The sequence below is a fragment of the Podarcis liolepis genome (assembly GCF_965112155.1).
Source record: "Podarcis liolepis genome assembly, chromosome: 6".
Lineage (NCBI taxonomy): Eukaryota > Metazoa > Chordata > Lepidosauria > Squamata > Lacertidae > Podarcis > Podarcis liolepis.
The window spans coordinates 51,417,607-51,445,569 of NC_139559.1; the positions used below are offsets into that span (position 1 = coordinate 51,417,607).

Genomic DNA, 27,963 nt, shown 5'->3' on the forward strand with positions numbered 1-27,963 from the left:
AAAACTCCCCAAAGTGATTAGCCTGCATTCTAGATCAATCACTTGCCAAAATTTAATTAAGAATGCGTGGGGGCAAATAAAACCCTTCTCTTCATCATTCCTTTTTGGTGCCGTGTTTCAGCCCCGGAGCTACATTTTGCAGCCGGGTTTTATAAACCCTGGAAAACTGGGGTTTATAACGGAAAAGCTGAGGTGGCCTTCAGTGCAGCATACACTGCTGTTACCCATCAAGGCTTTTCCATGGGGCCACGATGAAAGGAGCAGGAGGACATTTCAGATATTTTTTTTCCATGTTCAACAGGTGTGGCTTATTATTCCACAGTATTTTTATTTCAAGGGAAAAGTTTAGTAACCCCAGCTGGCAGGTGAGCAGGATGGGGTTGGGGGAAGGAAGTCCTTTTTCACTGGCTCCATGCCAGGGCATGTGTGAGAGGCTTGTTTAATTGCTTCTGTAACGAGTACTATATGCAGGGTTGAGAAATGTTTAAATAGAAGAGTGAGCCTGTGAGTGCCTTAAACTTCTGTTGCGCATAGCCCACATCCCTGGATGTAATCAGCAGGCCTTGTAGCTTGCCATTCAAAATGCAGTTTCTCTGTGTGACTGGGGTGGGTGGGCTGGGGCGAGATCTGTTCTTGGAATAAATTGTTCATGTTAAGCTTCCTCAGAGTAGGTCGGTATAAGTCCGCAACCTTTGTCTTGCTTACCTTTTTGTGTGCAAAATACCCTTATAACTCATATTTCATTTACCCTCATAGCATCTGCTGTTATAAACTAGGCTGCATCATCCACAAAAAAATTGAGACAAGTTTCCAGTACCTGAAGCTAATATTCTGGGTACTGCTTTTGGTTCAGTTGGGTTACATTTTGTTGCATAATCACGATTGGTATATAGGTAACATGAAATATGGGTTGGGGCTCATAAGACCTGGTACAGGTAAGAGGGGTGGGAGCGGTTCTGAGAGAGCCATTAAGTTCAGCTACTGAGGCCTGTAGCATAAACTTGATGTTTTCATGTTCTCTGCAGCCATGATGGCTATCTATCGTATTTTTCGCCCTATAGGACGCACCATCCCATAGGACGCACCTAGTTTTTTGGGGGGGAAATCAAGGCAAAAATTTTTATTCTCCCCCCCCCCCCAGGTTTGCGCAGCCATCCCCAAGCTAGAAGAGGGAGACGGAGCGCTCCGTCTCCCTCTTCTGCCTTCAGGGACAGCTTGCCCTGCTGTCCCCCGAGTTTGTGGGGCTGGCGGGGGGAGAAGCAATCTTGCTTCCCCCCCCCCCCCCGCAGCCTCCAGATCAGGTCGGGGAATAGCGGGGTGGCGGCGCTGCGCCTCCCCGCTGTTCCCCGAGCTTTTGGGCTGCAGGCTGCTGCCCACAAGCCTTGTGAGCCCGCGGGACATCCCACCGGGCTTGCAAGACTTGCGGATAGCTTCCTGAAGCCTGGAGAGCAAGAGAGGTCGGTGCGCACCGACCCCTCTCGCTCTCCAGGCTTCAGCGAAAGCCTGCATTCACCCCATAGGACGCACACACATTTCCCCTTCATTTTTGGAGGGGAAAAGTGCGTCCTATGGAGCGAAAAATACGGTACTTGGGAGCCAGCACCGATTTCAGCATAGTGGTTTACTAGACCTGTTGCTGATCAAGGAGGCATGGGGCAACTAGCACAGGGGAATCTAGCTGCAGGCACAGATTTGGCCGGGTCTTTCCTCCCTCTTCTAGCAACAACTGTATATGCCTCTTCTTTGTGTATATTGACGTACTAAGGCAGATGGGGTGAAGTAATATAGTACTTGTTTTTAAAATCTTGGGATTGCTTATCAAAGGATTTTTGCTCAGATTGTTTTACAATTTTAACTACCTTTGGATACTAATCTTTTAAATCCTGGTAGCTTCATCACTTAATTCCATTGCCTCTGTATTATAGAGTTCTCAGAGTCTACCTCTTGCATATCTTCTCCATTTAATTAAATATTTATAAGTGACACTTTTGTGAAAATACAACAAAGTAGTGTACACCATTCAAAAGTTACAGCCTGTGATTCCAGAGCTACATGGTGCATTCACAACCACAAAAGGGAGGTTGGATTGCAGACAGAGGATGAACTGATCATTTTTCTAAAGTTAGGTGCTAATATTTGATTCCCTCTCATTGCACTTCTTAGCTGATGTCCTAGGCTGCATTTGCTTTCAAAAAAGACACATACAGTGTTGCCTGTTGCTCTTCTCATCTGCTGTCCATCACACCTGCCAAATCAGATGATGACTGGCATATCTTGACCCATATTCAGAGACTTAAGTTAACACCCCGACCTGTTAGGTTAATTGATAAATTGTGTCAGCCATTGTTTTGCTTCATTCAGTTTTCAACTTCCTTTTTCCTTGCCCAGGTTTCAGTTTCCCTTAGTGGTGCAGATGAATTCTTTATGTCTGTTCAAATGGAAGATGAGTTTTCTGTCTTTGGTTATTGAAGGGATTAATAATAATAATAATAATAATAATAATAATAATAATAATTTATTTATACCCACCCATCTGGGAGGCTTCCAACAAAATATTAAAATACAGTGGTCTGTTAAACATTAAAAGCTTCCCTAAACAGGGCTGCCTTAAGATGTCTTCTGAATGTCAGGTAGTTGTTTATCGCTTTGACATCTGCAGGAAGGGCATTCCACAGGGTGGGTGCCACTACCGAGAAGGCCCTCTGCCTGGTTCCCTTTAACTTGGCTTCTTGCAGTGAGGGAACCCCAGAAGGCCCTCAGCACTGGACCTTAGTGTCTAGGTAGAACGATGGGGGTGGAGATGCTCCTTCAGGTATACTGGACCAAGGCCATTTAGGGCTTTAAAGGTCAGCACCAACACTTTGAATTGTGCTCGGAAACGTACTGGGAGCCAATGTAGGTCTTTCAAGACCGGTGTTATGTTGTCTCAGCGGCCGCTCCCAGTAACCAGTCTGGCTGCCGCATTCTGGATTAGTTGTAGTTTCCAGGTCACCTTCAAAGGTAGCCCCACATAGAGCGCATTGCAGTAATCCAAGCGAGAGATAACTAGAGCATGCACCACTCTGGCAAGACAGTCCGCAGGTAGATAGGGTCTCAGCCTGCGTACCAGATGGAGCTGGTAAACGGCTACCCTGGACACAGATTTGACCTGTGCCTCCATGGACAGCTGTGAGTCCAAAGCGACTCCCAGGCTGCGCACCTGGTCCTTCAGGGGCACAGTTACCCATTTAGGACCAGGGAGTCCTCCACACCCGCCCGCCTCCTATCCCCCAAAAACAGTGCTTCTGTCTTGTCAGGATTCAACCTCAATCTGTTAGCCGCCATCCATCCTCCAACCTCCTCCAGACCTTCACTGGTTCCGATTTGAAAGAGAGGTAGAGCTGGGTGTCATCCACATATTGATGAACACCCAGCCCAAACCCCCTGATTATCTCTCCCAGTGGCTGCATGTAGATGTTGAAAAGCATGGGGGAAGAGGCCAGAACCCTGAGGCACACCACAAGTGAGAGCCCAGAGGTCTGAACACTCATCTCCCACCACCACTTTCTGAACACGGCCCAGGAGGAAGGAGCGGAACCACTGTATAACAGTGCCCCCAGCTCCCAGCCCCTCTAGACGATCCAGAAGGATGTTATGGTCGATGGTGTCAAAAGCCGCTGAGAGATCCAGCAGAACTAGGAAACAGCTCTCACCTTTGTCCCTAGCCCGCCGGAGATCATTGACCAGTGCAACCAAGGCAGTTTCAGTCCCATGGTGAGGCCTGAATCCTGACTGGAAGGGATCCAAATGGTCCGCTTCTTCCAGGCATGCCTGGAGTTGTTCAGCAACCACTCGCTCAATCAGCTTGCCCAAGAATGGAAGATTTGAGACTGGGTGATAATTGGCCATCGTGGCCGCATCTAAAGATGGTTTTTTAAGAAGCGGTTCAATGACCGCCTCTTTCAGCAGGTCTGGGAAGGCTCCCTCACAGAGAGAAGCATTCACCACCCCACGAAGCTCATCGCCCAGCCCTTCCAGGCTAGCTTTTATAAGCCAGGATAGGCAAGGATCAAGGAGACAGGTGGTTGGTTTCACTCGTCCAAGCAGCCTGTCCACATCCTCAGAGGTAACTGATTGGAATTGATCCCAATAAGGTTCTCAGAGGCTGTAGTCAGACTATGCATATTCAGCAATCACAGAACTGACTTTGTGTGACTTCATTTTGGAGCTCCTTCTTTCTAGCACCTTTCAAGTTTCCAGCATTCAGTGTTGCAAGATGAATCATACCTGGGCAGCAAAAACGCCTCTACTTCTCAAGCATTTTCCTCCATCTCCTCTATCAACCTGGTTCTTGCCAAAATATTTTGAACACACATTTAATTTCATACATGTGCCACTGTTTTTCCCATCTTCGTGCTTTCTGCTCTGCCTGTTGGGAACATCTTTACTCTGAAGCCGACAAAGTGTGAGGGATAGCCTTGAGGGCCCAGTGCCAGAACAAGTAATGTGAGAAGTGGCCCATGGAGTCAGTTTGAAAATGAAAGCAAAAAGACGATGGTAGCAAATAAACTATGCGTCAGGTCCTTCATTTCTCTTCTGGTCTGCTACCAGCTGCCATTAGTAGCAGCTTTATGTGAGGAAAGAGAGTCTGCCTCTTCCCTAGATTGAAGTCTAATTCACATAGTCTGCTTCCTGCAATTATGGGAAATAATGTGTAACTTCTGACTGCTTCCCTTTCTTACTCTATAGTGATGTGCTTCAGGTAGGGTTCTTTCTCTTTCTAACTTTCTCCCTCTTTATCTCCCACAGGGTGCCAAGAAGCTGTGCCCTCAGTGCAATACCATCACCTCTCCAGGGGACCTCAGGCGTATCTACTTATGAAGGACATGGCTGCTCAGACCAGGGATTTGGGGGAAAGAAATGGCAGCAACAATGAAAGACATTTGAAAACAAAACCTAGAGACTCCAAATGTGAACTAGAGGCTGAGGGAGCAGCGCAATGCCTCTGCTTCCAAACCTGTCACTGGTGCCGCCAACTCCACGGGAAGGCCAAACCAGAATCCTTATTGTGAATCCCCGCCTTTTTTTACAGACTGATGTTCCACACCTGTCCTATTTCTTCAAGAGTGAGGTTCCATCTTGGACGACTTTCAAGCCTTTCCAGGGGAGTGTCTTGACAAGCCAACCTGGCCCAACCCCACATGCCAACTCAAGTAGGGACTGGATCTTCCACAGCAGGAACTGTCATAACCTGTCACTTGTGTTCTCTCCCCTCCCCTTTTTTGTGGTGTTCTAGTGTTTTTTTAGAAGTCAGAGAGAAAGAGGGAGCCTACACTTGCAAACCCACAAAGGCAGAATGAAGCACATGTAATATAGACTATATGTTTACAATGTTGTGTATAAATGGGATAGACTCCAACATTACATACTAATATGTTTCCCTTTTATTTTTTCCTTTGTTCTTGGGTTGTACTTTTTTTAAAAAAAGAGAAAAAATAAGCAGAGAACATTAAACCCATATTTTTCTTGGTTCTACAAAGTTTTGGCATTAAAGTCATTAGTTTAAAAGAAATATAAATATATATATTATACATATATATAATATAAATGGTTTAATGTTCTGTGGTGTATATTTCCTCATTCAGATATGACGTTAACAGCTTCTAGTAACAGCTGTAGTTTTTGCCCGTAACACAACTTCTGGGGGAAGTAGGGGAAAGTAGCTAATGGGCTCTTTTTATCAAATCTATCACACTGAAACAGTTTTAATTTTTCACTGAGGGGGAAAGCAAGAAACTTGCAGATCAGGCTTACAATGCTTTACCCCATTGCCAGCTGGGAAAAGGACAGAAGTTTACATGAAGACAGAGGAGCAAAAAATAGGTTGGCAGTGGTGGTTATCAGAATTCAGGGCTGTAAGTTTATCTCTTAAAAGCTGAAGTCTTAGTTCAAGCATATTGTATTCACCCGCCTCTGCGCCTGCTCTGTAGCCCTTCCTGTGATGCAGGAGTAAATGCAAAAACAGCTGAAAAAACACCATATTGTATCCATCCAGTATCTGAGCGGGGGGGTGGGGGCGCAGGAAGTACTCTAGCACTTCCTCCATTCTACTTCCTCATGAAAGATTGTGTGTTTCACTAGTCAGGCAGGTTCTGTATCACTCTGGCATACTGTTTTGCCATGCCCAGCCACTGCCAGTCTGCCTTGCTCTGAAATGCTTTTCCATGCAGGTGCAGCATGATGTCCTAATTTTTCAGAGGTTCAGGTCCAGTAATACATCAGGTTCCAGTTTTGAAAAGAAAAGAAAGTGGGGTATGTGTTGGCTTTTTGTGACACTGGTTTCGTTTCCTCCTGTTATCTCTCCTACTTGTACTGTGGCAATAGTGGGAACTCAACCCAGGCAGGTCCACACAAGGTTGGATTCAGTTACTCCCTCTTCGCCTGTTTTTGCAGCATTCCTGACATCAACCTTTTACTCAGACCCCTGTTCTGCATTTGAAAATATCTCCAGCTGTGGCTCACATATATTCTGCTTACTACCTGCCTTAGTCAGAAACAAGCAACTGACATTTTTAAATACATAGCCAAACAAGCCGCCTGCATTCCACCTGAGGGAAATTTTACAGGGTTGCCGGAAGCTTGAAAGGGGAAGCAAGCACTTTGCTTGGCAATAATTTGGGTAGGCAAATGTCCCTGTCATGAATCACCTTTTAAACTGAGGCAGACTGCTGCTCTGGGATATCCTGCAAGGTATTTTGTTCTTTTTCTCTAATCTGTGACTTAAGCACTAGAAAGTCATGGTTGCACTAAAACATCTGGCTATCGTCAGTCATTCTGTTGTCAAAAGGATTGGTTTTATATGAATGAGACTTCTACCACAAGAGAGTTGTATTTTGCAGTACAGGATTCCATATTCCTGTTGCAATTTGGCTGATAATGTGCTACTGCTGTCTACTGAATGCAAGCTGGAAATGGCTGTTATCAGCAGGGTCTTGCTGTTTGACTTCACCCTGTTCAACACACACTATTGTCTAGTAGGAAATAGTTTCATACCCTTAGAGCAGGTGCAGCCAACATGATGCCCTCCAGATATTGGGACTACAACTCCAAATATCCCTAACCATTGGCCATGTTGGCTGGGGCTGATGTGAGTTGGCAGTCCCCTAGCAGCTGGCAGGCACCATAGTGGCTACGACCGCAAAATTCTAAGCTTCCATTGTGTCCAAAGAACTTCTGAACTGCTATGTCTCACTCAAAGTGTTTCTGACTGCTGCTACATAGGAACGAGTCTGAGGAAGGGCCATCTGCAGCCTGTATTAACAGGAGAAACACATTTTCAAGCAGCAGTTGATTGGCATCATAAATAGGTAGCAATAGTTTGCAAAAGGCACAAAGTTTCAGCAACTGCCTTTGCTCACGATGGGGCTTCCTCCACTGGTATAGCACTTAAGCCTTCCTAAAGGCAATCAAATGAAATTTGTCATGGTGGGGATGTCTGAATTGCACCCAAACCTGCTCACCTTGTACAAGCAATCTCTGCTCAGGCATTTAGGACAGAGCTATATTTCTCCCATATCTGTTTCAGAATAGGCAGTGCTGAGGCAGCTCATTTTTGATTTCCCAGTCTGGGAACAATGAGCTTTCTCTGGTCCTGTGGACCACCACTAAGCCAAATGAATATATATAAACCACATATAACTAGTAGGCTTTATTTTTAAAGTTGATTTGTCCCTGCTTTTTTTCTTGAGAGGGTAGGGAGGGGAGAGAAGACCTGATGGGAAGATGCAAGGACTTGTTACCTCCTCTGGAGCGAGGCACATTTTGCAAAACTCTGTGACTTCGTCCTCAAAAAGCTTAAAAAGAAATGAACTATCTTTGCCCAAAGATTCCCAGCTGCACAAGGTGATATTCAAGTTGTGTCTATGGTTGTGTGTCGATGTATATTCTATAAAAAGGTACTTGTCATTCCCGTTTGTAAACTACATTGACATTAATTAAATGAGTATAAAATCTTCCAAGTTTGCCTCCTGCCCTCTGCTTGCTTCCTAGTTTCATCCCTGGTTTTGGCAATTGCATAAACATATGATTCCGCTCCTGCTGCCCTCAAAACATGGTAGCTGTTAAGTCACATTCATCCAGGACCCACTGAATTATCCACCTGCTCCAATGCCTCATGGCGGGGGCAAGGAATCTTTTTTCATCCCAAGGGTTATATTCCTTCATGGGCTTCCTTCCAAGGGGCTGCATGCCAGTAGTGTTCCATGTTTTGACTTTTCCTTAAAATATTCTCAATCCATTTGTGCAAATATGCAAGGAGGCTCTAATGAGCCCTGTCAGCAGAAGCCCTGTGCAAAGACTTCTGGTTGCCCAGTGGGGCTTCCCTCCTACCTCACAGTTGGCTTTGGGGAAGATTAGGAGAACCCTTAGAGTGGCACGAGGCGAGTGGGATCATTCCATATGGCAGGCAAACTGAAACGTTTGCGCAGAAATGATCAAGAGGCTGGAACAGTGCCCTTAAAAAGGGAAAGTCAAAGTTTGGAGCTCCTAATAAAAAAGGTTTGGGAACCTAATAGACAGGGAAAAAGTACTCATGATGTGTAGAGCGTGCTCCTCTATCTCAAATCTAGAGTCCAAGGTCATCAAGCAAATCTGAACGTTGGGAGATTCAGGACAGACAAAGTATACTTCTTCACCTAGCGTGCAGTTAAGCTGTCACTAACTTTAAAGAGATGATAAAGCTAGTAAAAAGCTAGTACAAAAAAGCCAGAGCTGCTTGTTTTTCAAACCTGGTTTCTAAATATTAAAATGTTTAGCATAACTCGTTATTTTAAGTTACAGAATAAATAAAACAAGGAATGGGGAAGCTGTTGCAGCCACCACATTTGTGAAAACTATATACATAATCCCATAAATCATGCAGCTAAATGCTGAGTTGGAAGGCATCTCCTGAGGTCATCTAGTCCTGCCACCTCTATATAGTGCAGAATGAAATGCCTTCCTAGATAACAGCTAATTTAGCCTCTGCTTAGACCCCTCCAGCAAGAGAGACAGTCATGCCTAAGAATGTGCAAAACCCCATTGCCCATTTCCCTGAAGTTTTGGGCTGTAACTTATTTGTAGCTTGCTGACAACCAATACTGTAGTATCTGTACACAGATCAGCCAGATCTACTTATAGCATGGAATCTAATTAGTAACACTAGGTAAAGGCCCATGGAATTTCACAGGGCTCCAGCTCTTTACCCTCCCATTCTCATTCTCCTACTCATATCCCAAACTTCAAACCCTAATTCAGGCTTCCTCAACCTCGGCCCACCAGATGTTTTTGGCCTACAGCTCCCATGATCCCTAGCTAGCAGGACCAGTGGTCAGGGATGATGGGAATTGTAGTCCCAAAATATCTGGAGGGTCGAGGTTGAGGAAGCCTGCCCTAATTACTAGCAAAATCCTACATCTTGCCAAACAGAGGGTAGGGGCCAGATCAGGAGAAACAAACATGTTCATCCCCTTGTTCTGCTTGCAGCAAGGGTCTCGGAAAGGATCTCACCAAGGAGAAGAGGTACTGAAGGAACAGCATGAGGCAAAGAATCAGCAAGAATAGGATATGAGCAAGTTGTCCAAATAAATAGCTGCTTTCCCTAATTGAGGGCATTTGTAGGAGCATATAATAAACTATGCATCCCTTCATTCACTGTCTTGAGACTGGAGCCACACATTACCCTGCATTGCATGGTCCCCAATCCACATCTGCACAGATAATGAAAACGTTGGAGCAGAGGGGGACTTGTAGATAAGAAAGTGTGGTTGGGTGAGTCTTGAACCCTATCTGTGCCCAGAAACTTTCCTGTATAAATCCCCCCCAGGAGGGTCTGAGTGTACCTAGGCAAAAATGAATAAAGCATGCCATGAGGTATTTGCAAGGGAGTATTAGACACAAAAAGGGTAAAGCACCCTCCCTGTCTGCTGAATCTCCTCTTGCACATGCTGCCCTCAACATTATAATGCAAAGTCAGGGCTAGGAAACTCCATGATTATTATTTTTTTAAGTTATTTACTGAATTTATATAGTTGCTCGCCAATAAATATTCTCTGGGCAGCTTGCAAATACAATATATCATGCTAAATACAATAAAAGCAAAAAACTTGTTACACCAGCCCAGATTTAAAACACAATTAAAAAGTCTAGGTGAATAAAAAGGTCATGGAACATGAAGGTGGCCCTAGACTTATGGAATTCACCTGTCCCCCCCTCCCCCCACGGTTTTAGTACCTGATGCAAATTGAGCTGCAGAGATGGAGAGGGTGGCTTGTTAATAGCATGTTGAGTTTATAATGGGATATTTTAGTGCTAGATACTTTTTAGATTACAGTATTTTGAATGATGCTTGTTTTAAATGTTTTAAAATTGGTAGTTTTGTGAATATTTTTTCCTTTAAAAAACAGTTATAAATTTATATGAACTTAAACTATAGTTTAGTTCTCTCTCTCTCAAACACACACACATTTGCAACATTCTTAGAGTTCAGGGTTATGAGAATATACCTATAAAATGAAGGCTCTCAACAAATACCATAAAAAAGCATTAGCTGAATAATTGAGAATTGACAAAAGTTTAGGGTTAGAGAAATGTGGTTTGAAAGAGAATTAAGAATCTAGTTTAACAAAAATACAAGGTTGGTTTCGGGGGGGGGGGGTGTCCAGATTCCATGCCAGCTAGTGTTTGTTTTAAACACAATACCATTATGCATTTTTTTCTGGGGCAGATGGGTTGACACTTGGAACACTCTCAGAAAACCCACATAAATGCTACACAAATCTTCTGATGCTATAAGAAATTGAAGCTAGACTGCAATCCCCAACTGGCTACTGGCATTCCTGTGCTAAGCTGCTGCTTTTCATTCAAGCAGGTAGTGGGAAATCTCTGGCCCTTGGGTCCTTAGGCCATTCCCCTCAGTGGTCTTACTCCACACCCTCTTCAGGTGATTGTGCCTGACTGAAATGCCTCTGGCAGAACAATGGGCAATACCTCTTCTGGGAGACACCTTGAGATGCTAACAAGCAGATGTATGATGATGAGGCTGTCTCCCATTTAGGGGTGTCTCGGCCCATTCCGCCACCTGAGGCAAAATGGGAAGGTGCTGCCCTGTGTGTGCACGCTGCCCACCACCCCTGTTGAGGCTTCACTATCCATGGTTATGCAGCTATGCCTTCCAGGTTCCAGCAAGATCTCTCAGGCTCTCACAAGATCTCACCAGAAGCTGCCACAGCCACTTCTCCAGCAGAAGCAGGGGGGATGGGGGACAACAGAGGCACCCCTTGGATTCCACTGCCTGAGGCAGCTGCCTCAGTCTGCCTCATGGAAGAGCCAGCCCTGCTCCCATTGTTTGTCCCCCATACAGTAATTGAAGCACACCAGCTGCAACTAAGGTCCTGTAAGGCAGTGTTTCCCAACCTTTTTCCAACCGTAGCCCCCTACCAACTTTGCTTCCTTCCTGTGCCCCCGCCCCAGGCATAGTAGCCATGGAAGGCAAGGGGCATGTGCCCCCCAAATAAGTAAAAATCAATATAAATCTGAGGTTCTGCCTCCCCTAACAAAAGCCTGCCCCCTAACAAAAATCCTGGCTATGCCCATGCCCTTCTGTTGTACCAGTAGAAAGGTAGCTATTTAAATGTTTTGTTTGTAACTAGAACATGTTTTATTTATATTTTGTATAATTTATACAAAATACAATTACGTAAAATGATAGGAACATAATAAAATATTGTTGAAGCAGAAAAACAGAGACTAATAGAGCTGGAAGGGACCCCAAGGGTCATGTTTCTAGCCCAACCCCCTGCAATGTAGGAAACTCAGCTAAAGCATCCATGACTGATGGCCAGCCAACCTCTGCTTAGAAACCTCCAAGGAAGGAGAGTCCAGAAACTCCCAAGGGAGATCCATGCATTATAAAAAGTAAACAACACTTATTTGACACAGAGGGGGAAACCTACAGATACAGTCCAAAGGCGCACAGGGAGTTCTGTATATATGGGAGAATTTTAAAAAGCAAGTGGTCTTCACTGACCTGGTGCAAAAAGATCTTGTCATGCGGAGGAGCCCTGGCTGCCTAGATAAAACACTATAGTCTCACACACCCTTGCCTGGGAGTAAGGCCCACTGAACACAGTGTGGCTTTCTTCTGAGTAGATAATTATTTACAAGATGCAAATCAGCAGCACCATCCAACTCCGCTTGGTTAAGTGCTGGGGTGGATTTCACCCCACACCTTGCAAAGCCAGGCTGATGCTGCTGACAGGCCCTGCACCCCTCAGCAACATCCAAACGCCTTGATCCACTAGGCGCTGAGGTGGATTGCACCCTGCGCCTTGCAGAGTCAGGCCCGGGCTGCCACCTGGCTCAGCACTGGCAGCAGCATCAAAGCTAACAGCAAATGCCAAACAACCTACTCAGAGGAGTTTAGAATCCAAAGGAGTTTCCAGGACACCAGTTCTTATCTTGCCTCTCCAAAGTGACAACATTTCAGAAACCAGAGGCACAATCTGAAATTCAGAGCTACTTCTCAAATCCCAGGCACCATCAAGAGCAATAACAAGCTAAGCAGATCAAGGTCGGGCAGCAGCAGTTGATTCCTGAAATGTGACTGTTTTAATATCTGTCCTGGGCTTTGTTGCTCCCTAGAGCCAAAGGGGTGGGAGAGGAGGATTTTCCAGTTTATGGGGCAGAGCGAGAAAAATCTTAGTATTGACTATCCGTAAAGCGTTTATGACTTCACATTGCACACACTGGATTGTGAGTGAGTTTGGAAAGTGCAATAACTGCCTCATCTAGCCCTCCTTGTTTGGAACCGCTTGTCCAGCAAATGGTCAGCTGCCCTTGGGGCAAACAAAGCCCCATCCCAGGTGAACTCACCCTCTTGTTTATTTTCCTATCACCCAGTAACCAGAGTGATGCACTCCTAACAGTACAAACCTTTACAAACCAGAGCAAACAGAGTAGGATACAGGTTCTCCAAACTGGGGAGAAATAAAGGTTTGAGTAGGAATTCAGCCAAACCGAAATATTGAATGGATTTCACCATGGTACTAAGGCTGTGTCTGTACAGCACATGCCTGTGCTTCTAGTTTGGCAACTCAGGAAGAAAAAACCACTCTCCTTACCTTAGAAAGTCCTCCTTTCAACAGCATGAAGCCATGGAAGCAGCAAAGTCTTTTCTGGGCCATCACCAACCATATAGGGAGACGGGTGAGCAGATGCAATAGAGAACAAGGCTCCTGTTAACTTTTAACAGCTGCACTGAAGAGGGTTGATCCAGCATGTGACCTCTGGGGGGTGGATGAGCAGCACAAGTTTATTCAATCCCTCAAATTACCACAGTGAGGCTGCACCTTGATAGTGAAAGCATGTCAGGTGTGCAATTTTACTGGCAAGCTAAGGTGAACTCATGACTTTACTTACTCCAATTCTGATCATTAGTGCATAACATGGGTCTAAATTCTCACACAAAACTCCTTATTCTCTCAGTGAAAGGCAGTTTTCAGATTCTTCTTAGGGTTTCCATTAGTAAATCAGCACTAGACTCATCATGCATCTGCGAGGAGTAAACAGGACTATCAGTTCCAACCATGACTTCCAGGGAGGCTTGAACTTTGTACCCCTCCTTTTAGTGCTAAGCAGTGGCGTAGCATGAGGGGTGCAGGGGGGCCGGGCGCACCGGGCGCAACATCTGGGGGTTAGGGGGCGCAAATCCATGGGTTAGGGGGCGCAAATCCACGGGTTAGGAGGCGCAAATTATTTGCCTTGCCCCGGGTGCTGACAACCCACACTACGCCACTGGTGCTAAGCTTTCGCTTCAAGTAATTATTTGTACATTTGTGAACATTAACAGTCTTAGTTTAATGTTCACATTAACAGTCATAATTTAAATCATCCTACCAAAAGGTGTAGCTAAAATTAAGACCAGGGAAGTATTTGGGTTTGTCTTATTCTATTTTCAAGGTCTGAGTAGTTAATATCCTGCTGTGCTCACCAGCTGGGTCACTGGCACCAAACAGCTTCTTTATATCAAATTAGGAATACCCCAAAATATATCAGAAACAGCTGCTCTCTCTCTTAAACTCTGAGAATTTTTAAGGAAGTGGGGAGATATTAAATCTTGGGAATAAACCTCCATCAAGCCAAGTCTGGCTCCATGGTGCCCCATAAGAAGGCCTGAGAGACAGGCCAAGGGACTGCTGCTCCTTCCAGAATCCTTCAGCCACATGCCTACCTCTTCATCCTGCCTCCCCAGCACATAGTTCCCTGCTGATATATGTTCCCTTAAGCCCTTGTGATTGCAGGTTGGGGAGTTTATTTTCAAGATCTAATTCCACACAATAAAAACTGTATCGGGTCATAAAGAAAGCAGCTCTCTCATTCCCATTCATATGCTCAGTATCAATAGGTAGTTAGCTCCCTGGAGCTGCTGCCCCATTATGCTCAGGCACAGTCCCCTCTGAGCCAGGGTCATTTGAACAGGTACAGTCTTTATAGCCCCTGCTGCCAATAGAACCACAAAGTTGTATTCATGCTCACCCCATGCTTGAAAGAGAAGAGGTTATTTTAATGTTGCAATCCTCCTCAACAGACCCCTACTACCAGATTCCCCATTATCATCAAGATTTTGTCAGAACATACTCCTATAGACCACAATTGTTATTTCAGGTCACCATGCTGCATTCTGAAAAATATCAGGCTGGTGTATGGGGGGGGGGGGAGGAGCAGAGAGTATTCCAGGAGTTAACATTCACCTCCTGACTCCTCCAGAGTTGCAGAAAGGTTGACCAGAGAAAATAGATCCATGAAAGCAGATCACACACAGAAAGGCTCAGAATATGGGAGGACCACTTTACCATCCATCAAAGTCGGGCTAGCTCATGTTGCTCAACATCAAATATCCCAGGGCCTCCTGTGCTTCTATGCACTGTACCACAGGGCAAATGCAGAGTAGTGGAAGTGTTAGTGAGTCTTCTGTGTGGATCAATGCTGACATCTGCTGGTAGGAACAGTCTTTCAAAGCAAGAGAAATTGCAGTCAGCAAAAGAGACTGCATCAGGGTGGTTCAACCTCTCAGACCAAGGGGGCACTTCGACACAGAACTCACAGGCCACTGAACTTAAATTTTCATATTGTAAATTAAAATACAGCGGTACCTTAGGTTACAAACACCTCGGGTTACAAATACTTTGGGTTACAGACTCTGCTAACCTGGAAGTAGTACCTCGGGTTAAGAACTTTGCCCCAGGATAAGAACAGAAATCGTGCGGCAGCAGCACGAGGCCCCATTAGCTAAAGTGGTACCTAAGGTTAAGAACGGTTTCAGGTTAAGAACGGACCTCCAGAATGAATTAAGTTCGTAACCAGAGGTACCACTGTATGTGCAATATACTGAATATTATTTAATATACACAATAGATTTAATGTATTTATTTGTTAAACAAAATGTAATGCAAAAATTATTTTAGAAGGCTATGCACAGCCTCCCCACCCTCTCAACTCACAGGCCCACTGGTGCCACTGCAAAACACGCAACCATTACAGGAAGGCTGTGAGGAAGGAACCAGCAGCAGGGCGGCTGCCACCATCATTAACTTCACTCTCTCTCTCTCTCTCTCACACACACACACACACACACCACCACCCGACAAGGGCGCTGCAGGACAGCACAACCTGCAGCCCCCACTCTTCCCTCATCTGCCCATCTCAACCCCCCGCCATCATCCACAACAAGCATATGTAGGAATGACAGACCAACATCTGGAGGGCCACAAATTCCCCATCCCTATTGAACTTGTGGACATTTACTCAGGAGTTTGTCCCATTTATTCCAATGGGTCTTACAGCCTATGTGCCCTTAACAAAAGCTTCATTTATGGTATGCTAAGATCCAGAAGCAGCACAACAGCTGACTTGCCTGCCTTTTCTTTTTTTAGCCACTCTGTCAACTGTTCCTGTGCCCACAGTAGCTATGTTTAGGCAGGCACAGTGCAACAAGGACACCTGAAATGGAAAGGAGTGAGCAGACTGGAGTCCAAGCAGCAGAAGGGTGAAGAGATCAGGTGGCCCGGGGCATCCACTGCCCTGCTCCCCAGCCCAAAGGCAGAGATGGTAGAAGTCCAGCAACATCTACAAGGTCACATGTTTCCCATCCCTGCCTTAGACACAAAATCACCAGGCATTGCCATGCAATAGGTACAGGGAGTAGGGGTGCCAACCTGAATAAAATATGGGGGGGCAGGTTAGCACAACCCCACATAATTTGGTCACAAGACACACACACACCATTTGAATGGCAATGCCCACCAACTCCATTGAGCCCGGCCCCCTCAAATATTTTAGGAGGGTCAAAGGGACCTGCCCCTAGGAGTTGGCTCCTATGACAGGAAGCATTTCATTTGTATTCATCAATAGGAGCAAGACATAGGCTGGTCAAATTTCTTTTTCTGGTACAGTTCCTGTATCCTTAAGAGCTAGATAACAAGCAGCAAGATGCTTCCCTCCGCTACTGAATCCACACACCAGGAAAAGCTTGACCTGCTGAATTTCTGCGTATCATACAGCTACTGAAAACTGAAGTCCTGCCAGAAAAGAGGTAGCAACCCTTGAAAGATGACAAAAGGTGTTGTGGTAGGACATATTAGAACCTCACTGACTTTTCAGGTTAATATTTTTTAAATCGTAATTAAATTATAAACATTCATTTAAAAGCCAGGCTTAATCTTTGCAAGTCTAAGATGTTTTCAGTCCTCCCATGGTCATCCTAATACAGTATCAAAGCTTCAATAAAGACATCAGATAAGTGGGCATATCTGTATGGTTTTAAGATGGTTGTTAACTTCCCTGGGCTCCAATAGGAGGAAGTGTGGGTATTAGTATAATTAAGAAATAAACAAGTGCCAAATATAATGCATGCCTAGGGCAGATGAAGCAAGTGTCTTGTTTAACCCCCAGGATTTTAACATGAGGGATTATCGGGGGCAAAATTCCTTGGAATTATAGAGAAAGATAATGGCAACAAGTTTAAATTAAGAAATATTTTATGAAGAGCTATGAGTCATCATGCAAGACAAAGAGATGCCTCAGAATTAACTGTGAGTCCATAGGATTTTAAGGGAAGGCAAGCTGGCGGGGGGAGCTGAGCAAAGTCCCTTTAACTGAACAGATGACAACCATCCTCAAAGAATTCTCTAGTGGCTCTTTGCCCACAGTTGCAGGCAAATTCTAAAGAAAATGAATGCATATTGAGAATCAGAGTCACTGAAAGATGAGGAGGGATGACTTTAAAAACTCAGAAATATTTCTGACAATGAGAAGTACTTGAAAGGCAAGAAGAGATGACAGAAACTGCTACCCTTTGCATCTCGCAGCTCAGTAAGCAAACAGTGAGAGTGATTACTGCTGTATACAAATGTAGCAGTTTTTGAGCATTTGTCCACTAATAGAACTATTTTCTCAAAAATTACTGTTGTTTTTTGCCAATATGTTGAAGTTTAAGAATGCTGTACAACTGTCAAATTGCTAGGGATTTTATACCGTCACAATATTATTATTATCTTACTTACGCTGCATTGTAAAATATCAATAGTTAAAACTTCAAGCCAAACTCAACAAGAGACTTGTTCATACTATAGTGTTGGAAACCACATCTATCAATGATGGGCTTTTGATGCTTTTTATATTTCCAGTTCCGGATACCCACCACTTTTTTCCTACTTCTTCAATCTATTCTGCATGTAACCTCCTTGTAACTTTGCGTTAATTAGAATTCCTAGTGGAGAAACACCACCACCACTTTGGTCTCCAGTTCAGCTGGGCACATACAGATAATGCTCCAAAAGGGGATGTGCATTTCCATGCACATCAAAAGACTCATCTAGTCAATTAAATGGTGATCAGATAAGCACTGAACGTGCATCCGCACCAACTGTGGTTATGGAAGCCTGATTCTCCATGTGCATTGCCTTTGCCCAATTGGGGCATTTGCCTCTCAAAACTATTCACATCCACACTCATTCTTCTTTTCTAGAGATCAACCCATGCCTGTTCCCTCATCCTTTCAAACCTTTATAGCACAGCCTTTCCTCTCAATTTCTCCTATTTTCATCACCTTCCTAAAGTCCTAGAATAGCCATAATTCCCTTTGGTCATGGCAATACTAGACTATTATGTTGTATGTCACACGTTCACACATGAAGCCAATCTGAGGGCGGTCAGCTGATTGAGTTAAGAATAAATATTTGTTGAGTTTTCTGACAATCCCTTTTAGAGAATTGACACCTCCAGGACTAAAGCTATCAGTCTCTAAATGCTGAGAAAGAACAGAAAGGGACCAGATTCATAACCACAGGTCAATTTCTTGATGATAGTCTCACATCTTCTTGAGTTGTGCTGAAAAGAGGAGGCTCCCATTTCTGAAGCACAAGATGTTATTGCTGTAAGAGATGGACAAGCAGCTAAACTCTGAAACTAGCCAGCACAGGCATTGGCCATATTCCTATTTCACCCTTTGCTAGTGCTGCTTGAAACCACCTGCTTAGTCTTTAATGGTTCCCTGATCCCAGCTGAGAGCTGAGAAACCGATTAAGATTGACTGGTATGTGCCTGTCCCGGCTGTCCTTTGACACTGTCGATACAGCCCGGGGAGGTCAAAGGTTAACGTCACACTTAGTGCAGTGAAGGAGGGTGTCAGGTTTGTTAAACACTCTGGTAATGAAGTCAGGGCAGCTGCATTATTTTGTCATTTCCCTGGCCTGAGAGAGGGAGACCCAGGCACAGCCCAAACAGATCTATAAGGGCTTACATTAGAAGAACACAGGCTCAGGTGTAGAGTTACATGGGCCCCAGTACCAAGTCAAAGAAAGGCCGGGAATCAGGGGCTGGAGGTCAACAGCTCTGCTGACTTGGAAGATGGAGGTGGCGCCATTACTGCAAGTGTGCAAACATCATGCAGACAGGTCGATCCAAGACACACATACAGAGGCACCCAACCACCTTTCTGTGGGTCTGCTTGGGGGGAAAGGCAATTCTTAGCTTCAATTACCCACATGAGAAGCAAATTGCTGCCTCCTTAGTAGTGCCACTTCTGCCAGAGGCACTCTCCAACATTTTCTGTCCTGAACTTTTTGTGAGTTTCACAATAGTGAGGAAGACAGTTGGTGGGGCAGACACTCCCACACACACACAAAGACAGCAGAGGACTGGTTGTGAAGAACAGGCATGATTTTATTTGTTCCAGGGCTAAGCCCTGGCATTAAACAGGATGGGGAGAGGAGTTTGTGTTCAAAGCCAGTCCTGAGGAATTGAAGCCAAGTAGCAAGCTAGCATCAGTACTCTTCATTATAATTCAAAAACCAAAGCAACAATAACAAGAAAGATGAGGGAAGTTATAAGGGAAGAAAAAAGAGATCATAAACACGACAGATGAATTTAGCATCTTGGGCTGCCACTGTCTCCCAAGGTGGCTTTAGACAAATCATCCCACTCCACAAAGATAATAGGGTTCAAATGAGGGCAAAGAGATCCACTCTACATTTCTGGTCACTACCTGGATGCATGTAAATGGAGGTGCTGAAATAAATAATTAACTACTTCCTGCCCAGCCTGATAGAGCATTCATGGGATGGGAGGAGGGACATAAATCTCACAGATTGAGCAGCTAATATTTTATTTAAAATATCTTCAAAAAGAGAGAGATGATCTATTGAATGTATTGAGAAAATGCTAATGCATAATAGCACGTGTCAGGAGGCTCGTCCATCACTCTCTGCCGCCATTCGGGAGATCCATATCTAATTAACGGTAATGAATGAGGGAGCCACGCTGAGGACAAGCCACCAGTTTGTTATGGAAATCAGGCAAAACAATTAATTAAACAAACCGTCCTTGCCATGGCAGTCCAGCCTCTGGGTCCTGACTTCTGTGCTGCTCTATCTACCAGCAAATGGGAGGGCAAGGGGAGGAGAGAGCTACACTCTTAGCTGACTGGGGTTTAGGGTACCCACTTGGAACTAGAAGAATGCATGTTCAATTCCCACTTCCATACACACACACACACACACACACACACAACCCACCAGCTCATTGGCTTCTGGCCAAGTACTTCAAACACAGTGACTCACTAACCACAGTTCATTGGCATGGGCAGAGTGACCCTGGCCATGGCTACCAACTAAAGTGCTTCACACTCAATGTAAATCCTGTTTCTAGGGGGGAAATGGCACCTATGTCCTTATACTATAACAATTATGGTCCTGTTGACTCATTATAATCCACAATGCAAAACAAAATCTAAAATGCATTAGCTCTAGACCGAAACATCCATGTATTTGTAGCAGAAGCAAACAGGGTCTGGAGACAGCAATCAGGCACTCGTCCATCATGCCTAGATCCAATTCTAGCCTAGTGCTACTGCTAGGCCATGTCAAACCCTTTGAACAGTCATGTATATTATAGCAGTTTTGAAGCACACAATTAACATTTCTCTTCTCAGCTGTAATTCCATGTTTTTCAACTGTTTCTAAATTGCTGTTTTGTTAGAGCAAAGCCCTCCCAAACAGTCTGTCAACCCTGATTAAACAACAACAAATCTGAGCATTTACAAATTCACATTTTAAATCCACTTAAATCACAGCACTATCATAACTACAGAAATACAATGCAGTTTGCTTCTGCTGACCTGATGATAAACACATTTACTTGGGAATAACCATCATTTCGTTGTAGAAAAGGATGGTGTCTTTTTAATGTAAAAATAATAAAATGAACATCTGGAACCATGTATATAACTGCTGAGCTGCTTCCTGACTATAACATATATTTCAAAGTAAGAAAAAAGGAAGGATGCTATAATGCCCAGTATCAGACAGCTCAGTTGGTAGAGCATGAAACTCTTAAACTCAGGGTCATGGTTCGAGACCCACATTGGGCAAAAAGATTCCTGCACTGCAGGGGATTGGACTAGACAACCCTTGTGGCTTCTTTCAACACTACAATTCTATGATTCTAAGTTGGCCCATGTGCTGATGCTGGGCCTGTTTGCTGCTGCCCTCATCGCACGCAATTCTCTGGGTGGCCATTTGGGGGCCTCCTGGGCTGCCTCATTAAGCTATCAAGGAAGGGGAGGTAGAAGCCAGGCATCATACCTCAACTCACACCCAGCTGAGAATCCCTTCCTCAAGGACAATTACGTGCTGGATTTTAATTATCATTGGTATAAGATATTTATCCCTTTGAACCACTTTGGAAGCCACTTTGTGTCTCAAAGGTAGGGTAAAAACAGATAAAAGTGACTTGTAGTTTATCAGGTTCAGAGTAGAAAAGATGTCCTTGAAATACGAGAGGTCCTGCTTGTATCTGCAACAGCTAATTCCTACCTAGTTTCCAAAGATATCTCATTGTGTTCCGTAAGAAAAGATACAGATGCCTTTAGAAATTATAACTATGGGGCACAAAACAGAAGAAAACTCTTTTTAAAAAAAAATAATATTTATTAGAGTTTCAAAAAAGTTACCAAAAAAATAAAAAAAATAAAAACAGAAAATACAAAATACAAATATTTTGGTGTTAGAAATTCAGTCCTTTCCAATCAGTTTCTCCAAGCTTTAGCCTGCTTTCTCTTTGCTTTGATCTGTTTACAGAAACGGGAGGTGGACTTCCTGTTTAAACCTTCCCTGCTTCGGTATCAAATTAAGTCTCTTTTGTATTTCGAAATTTCCCCTACTCACGGGTAGTTACTTTTGTAGTCAAATTTTCACAAGAAGAAGTCAGCGCTCTCCGGTAACGGCTGTGCGGCTTCACTCCGGGGGAGAAGCAGTCATTCACAGCACCGCGCCGCTCACCCGCTTCGCTCCGGAACCCATAAATAGGATTCCCCGCGAATTTGGGGGGCGCAAAAGGTGCCCGCTGAATCCCACGCTCACAGGCTTCACCTGCCTCTGATTTTTGGAGGGTCTCCGCTTTCGCCGTAGCGGCAAGACCTGATTCCCCCGAGGCAAATCCCTCCTAGTCAGAAGGATTCCGCCATTACCGATGGCGCTAAACAGTCCAAAACAGAAGAAAACTCATCCAAGGGCAAGCACATCCATAGCTTACGGCAAGAGTGTCTCTGAGTTCTAAATCAAATACCCCATCACCAAATGGGATCAGGTTACAGATATGCAGCAAATCAAATGGAAGCAAAACATCAAACGGCGTTTCACCGCTTCCACGCATGCGCGTGACGTCATTTTGACCATCTGTGTGGCGAAACGCGACCCACGCAGACGCGGGTTGCATTCGCTTCAGGATGCGAACGGGGCTCCGGAACAGATGCCGTTCGCATCCCGAGGTACCACAGTATAGCATCTTGTGACCTCTCGTTCAAATTATTGTCCATGGCTTCATAACACATGCATTTATAAAGATGTGGAAAATGCTGTCACTATGTGTTCCTCACTTGCCTCAGCCCACCTTCTGTTCCACACCAATTCCATTGCAAGCATCCTGGCTTGCATTAAAGCACAGTTATAATTTGCGTATATCTGAGCCAGAGAATTCTGGTTTAATGCTAACAAACCAGGATAGCAAGCCAGATTCTTCAGTTTGGACATAACAGGGAACTCTGACTTAAAGAAAGTCAGGATCGTCACACGACGGCTGGTACATTATGGGAGGAGAGGAGGTGCAGTGGCCATGGCGGCATGAACCACAGCTTATGAAGCTATGGATAATCATCCAAACATAGCCAATATACACATGCATGTGTAATCTACTTCTTACTGAATAAATATTATTTTAAAATACAAACACCTTCATCCCTTTTATAATTGATGAACAGGATGAGCCTTGACTTTCTGCACCTGAAGAGGGGTAGGGGAGAAGTGGAAATGAGGCACCAGGCAGGATCTTTGAAACACAGTGGTTAGGGTATGCAAAACTTCATTTGCACACACATCACGCCAGGCTGGAATTCATGCCTTGCTTCTTTGCCCCTGAACCCTGGATCTCTGTCCTTACATGTCAATGGCTCCTCAAGATCTCTGTGCACATAACACAGATTTCCAATCAGAGGCGTGTACTTGGCTCCTGGTCTATTGACACTGAAGCAAGAAGGGCTCAAGGTTAATTCCTTATCAATGCCCTATTGTCAGCTCGTTAATCAAAGTGAGAGGTCAGAGGCAACTGAAGTGTGAAGACAGCAGAGAGATGGACACTAGCTCCAACACTTCCTAAAACCCATCTTTATCCTTCTCACTGTACTACAGTGGTACCTCGAGTTAAGAAATTATTTGTTCTGAAGGTCCACCTGAAACTGTTCTTAACCTGAGGTACCACTTTAGCTAATGGGGCCTCTCACTGCCGCCACCACGTGATTTCTGTTCTCATCCTGAAGCAAAGTTCTTAACCCGAGGTACTATTTCTCAATTAGCAGAATCTGTAAGCTGAAGCGTCTGTAACCCGAAGCATTTGTAACCCGAGGTACCACTGTATCCCCAATTTGGGCACCTCAGGTTTTCCAACACATTTTGGTCCTGTGTCACATCTACCAGCTCTACTAACACAAATATTTAAATTAAGCTTGAGATTAGTGATCATATTAGCATAAATCCTAAGAAGGCTGGAAACCAGTGGGTACAGAATTGTACTGAAATCATAGTTCATGTTCTATCACTGATGTGGACTTACTATATGTCCCTGGGGAACTTCCTGAATTTGTGCCTCAGTTTTCCACTGATCAAATGGAAAAATATTGATTTATTCACAGGGTTGCAATGGGGCAAAAATAAAGCCCGTAGAACAATTAATATGCTATCTAACGAAGTACTAAAAGAATATATTGTTTCATGCCACCCTAATCTCCGAGCAGTGCAAGATTCCAGGGGTTTCAGGTAAGCACCTGTGTTTCCTTTTTGGAACGAGGCACCGTGGAGACTGGTATCTTTAGGATATATCGTTTATTTACGCATATATACAACCTAAGCCTACAATGGAAGGGTTCACAGTATTGACACTCCATGCAGGTCTTGCTTTCCCATAGCTGCAGCCCTGGACAGACACCAGCCATGGTTCTGACTCTGCAGCTTGCTGACTTTTTTCAGATTGTAAATTTTCCTCCAGCTCACATCACAGCCAACACTGAAAACCCAATCCTAAACTTCAAACTCTGGCCTTTGTCTTTCTAACTACCTAACTCAGAGCTGAAGGATGGCCCCCACTCAAAAGCGTCTGGCACAAGGCCTCCTTTCCTTGACCATTACTTTCCCTTTGTTCTTGGTTAATGGTTAGTTTCCCAGGTGATTAACTCACAAGGAGACTGGCCTGGTTATCATAAAATATAATCTGAATCCAGGAGTTCAGTGCCTTCTATCCAGTGTAATACAGTGGTACCTCGGGTTAAGAACTTAATTCGTTCTGGAAGTCTGTTCTTAACCTGAAACTGTTCTTAACCTGAGGTACCACTTTAGCTAATGGGGCCTCCCGCTGCCGCTGCGCTGCCACTGCGCGATTTCTGTTCTCATCCTGAAGCAAAGTTCTTAACCCAAGGTGCTATTTCTGGGTTAGTGGAGTCTGTAACCTGAAGTGTCTGTAACCCAAGGTACCACTGTACTGCAAACATTGATTAAATTCTAACAGTTACTGGATCTAGGAATTTAGGAGAGTATGGTACCCCTGAATTCTCCCATCCACAATTTATTTTACCTTGTACCACTCTACCTTGATTATTTACTGGGGAATGACAATGCTCTTTCTAACCAAAGTTGCTGTGCAATATCACAAACGTTTATGTCATTCCATGCCAACCTTGATCACACAATTATATTCTCTCCCTGAAATGTATGTTCTGTGGCCAGAATTTTAATTTCACTCTATAGCCAAAAGGGTACCTAGAATGACTTGTAAGTTCACTAGTAACCCTTGAAACAGCACATTGACTAGTTTGCGTTCTATGTCTAATAACAACACAAAATAAAAGAACCAGGAGTAGACCTCATAAAACATTAAAAGCTCTGCTGGATCAGACCAAAGGTCCATCTAGTCTAGCATCTCCCCCCCCCCCCCGCCAGTGGCACAACCAGATACCTCTGGGAAGCCCACAAGTAGGACATAAATGCAACAGCCCTCTCTTGTCATTGCTCCCCAGCAACCAGCATTCACTGCCTCTGAATATGGAGCTTAAAAAAAACATGATAACTAATAGTCTGTGGTAGATCTATCCTGCATGAATTTCTCCAGTTCCCCTTTAAATTCATCCAAACTAGTGCCATCCCTGCATCCTGTAAATTGCATTACTGTAATTAATTATGCATCCATTAGAAACAGTATTTTCTTTTGTCTATCCTGAATCTAGTGATCAATTTCACTAGACGACTATGAGTTCTAGTATTATACTTAAACCATATCCACTATCTGAACATTATTTTTGTGAAGACCTCTCTTTAGTCATTTAAAAAACAAAAACAAAAAAGCACGGAAGTCCCAAACATTTTAGTCTTTCCTCATCCCTGATCATTTTGGTTGCCCTTTTCTGCCTTCACATTCAGGGTTTAGGAAATAGCATTATGAGTGATATGATCTCTTGAAGCACATTTCTCTGGGGCTAATTTCCCCCAACATAACATGTCCCTTAAGGTGTTTCACACAATTCAGGTGCTATATAAACCCAGTACAACAACCATTGTAGGTTTGGGGGCAAGGGAAGAGGAACAAGTGGACAGCATAAAGGTGCTGCATTAAGATCTTCCTAAGCTCTTTCCTCAGTTCTGTAGGTTTATTGTGCTAGCCAAAGGCCATGACAAAAACATGGGAACACAGGCAATTTCAAATACAAAATATAAATCAAGGCATCTGCTAAAACAAACAGAACCATCAATTCCTAGCAAGACTATAATCAGGGAGCACTCCGCTACTACACAAAGTGTATTCAGATTTAGACCTCTGAATCCCCATTACAGTTCACAGCTATTTTGTCCTATTCTTTCTTCCTAATCTTCCTTGCTGCCAACACAAAAAGGGCCACTTTATGAGTCACTAATGCATTGCAGTCACTCAGTAACCAGTGAACCCACTCCATCAGGGGAAGACTGCTTCCTTGAACAAACAAGGATTTTAGAAAGTGACTCCTTGGGTCTGTGTGTAAGGGGCAATATAACATTTAAAAATGAGTATCTTCTAATTGTGATTGCCCGCATATACATGGTCTATCTGCGTATGGAATACTGTGGTAATGACTACCCAACATTTGAAACTGCAGCTCAATAAAGGCAGATCTTAATGGTACAGGCAGAAATATAGGCAAGGAACTGGCTCTGAAATGCTTTGTTTTCAGCAGAGGGAAATACGGGAAACTTTAGATTACTTAATCACTTGTACGTCCCTTCTGGATTCTATCCAGTAGAACCAATCCCTTAGTTGGTGCTTATTCCATCTTCAGAATTTCATTCAGCTCCTGAAAACAAGAATCAAGACTACATTGACTGTTTAATTTCGCCCTGTGTGTGTTCCCAGTTCTATATAATGCTCATTGTGTAAGAATGTATTTCTTTTCAGGCTTTAACACAGGTGTGGGGAACCTTTGGCCATTGTCCATGCTTGCTGGGGCCAACAGTTATAGTTCAGCAACATCTAGAGGGATAAGTGTCCTGCATCCCTGCTTTAATTGCTGCTCCAATACCTTCCAAAGTTTCTGGACCACCCTGCTTCTTACGAATGAATGCCTCTCCCAGTACAAAAAACCAGTACAAGGTTTTTTCCTCAGTTTTATAACAACAAATTGATATAACAGGCAAATGAGGAAACACGAAATGAATTTTCTTAAATAGGGTTCTGTTGCAGACACAATGTGAAGTTGCTCTCTTCCAAAGTAATCCAAGCTGCATCAGCCTATTTTCCAAAGCAGAATCCAAATGGTACCTAGTGTTCAGCGCACAAACCTAGAATTTACTGCACCAGGTGCAGAGTTCCATTCCCATTTACACAGACTGACATGTCAGTTTTGTACTATAATTTATCTTTTTAGAGTCTGACAAAGATATTGTGCATATAGGGTCTGACAAAGATACTGTGCATATCTGTACAACTAAACAGTTCTGCAAGGACTTTTAGCTGTGCAATGAAATTTCCCTTCTACTCTCCTGCAAAACCTCTAAGACTATTCTGGGGATACCCTCAAACCTTCAGGAGATTGAAGAGTGAAGTTCCATCAGGTAGCTAAAAGTCCTTGTGAACTGTTTAGTCTGATGCCACCTTGAAAAATTATTTACCTAATTACATATGTACTGGTGTTGAAAAATATGACTGATCAATGAGAGGACATCAAATATCAGCTTCTAAACTTCTCCATCTGCAATGAAAATTATGATTCTCATGTACTCCACTGAAGCATACCTAGAGACAAAATACTGGGCAGAAAAACTGAATATGGACTTTCCTCGTCTTAAGTGTACAAACAATTCTCTTCCTACATTGCTGATAAATGGCTGCTTTATTATCTATGCAAGTCAAAATAGTTCAAATGCAAAGGAGAAACAATGCAACTGTTAGATGAGCAAATGAAGCTTAGCTGCTGTTATGAAAAGCTTAATAGTTTAATCAAAGGCACTCTGATGCTATAAAAAAGGAATCCTGACCCTTTTGCTGTTTTGACTTAGAACCACTAGAGAGCAGCAAGTCATACTTTCCTCCTTTACTTCCCAAAATCTATGCTACAACAGCTGGAGAAATTCCTTCTACAAAGAAAAAAGGATTTTTATCAGGGAGGGAAACCGGGACCTAAAGCCAACATCTCCATCGGCATCCTTAAGCAGCCATTCAGAGCCCTTACTTCTGGTCTCAGGTGGTAGAACCTACACAAAGGCCACCACTAAAAGCCAAAGATTATTGCAAGTTACTAATCTATTTTAGTAGTAGATAGGTAGCCGTGTTGGTCTGCCATAGTCAAAATAAAAAAAATACCTTCCAGTAGCACCTTAAAGA

The 27,963-nt window shown here is 43.9% G+C and overlaps 1 protein-coding gene and 1 long non-coding RNA gene across 15 annotated transcripts in view; one reads left to right on the forward strand and one right to left on the reverse strand.

Annotated features, from left to right (window-relative positions):
- The window catches only part of RNF220 (ring finger protein 220), a 326,551-nt gene extending 318,554 nt beyond the window's left edge, over positions 1-7,997 (forward strand). For all 14 annotated transcript variants that reach the window (XM_083509604.1, XM_083509606.1, XM_083509608.1 and 11 more), the window contains one exon: positions 4,789-7,997. In XM_083509604.1, coding sequence (XP_083365730.1) covers positions 4,789-4,860 — 72 coding nt within the window. In that variant the 3' untranslated portion in view covers positions 4,861-7,997. The remainder of the gene's footprint in view (positions 1-4,788) is intronic.
- LOC310709752 overlaps positions 1-13,515 on the reverse strand; it is a 43,015-nt gene extending 29,500 nt beyond the window's left edge. The window contains exon 1 of the long non-coding RNA XR_014527675.1: positions 13,137-13,515. This is a non-coding gene — a long non-coding RNA (uncharacterized lncRNA). The remainder of the gene's footprint in view (positions 1-13,136) is intronic.
- Positions 13,516-27,963: the final 14,448 nt, after the last annotated feature.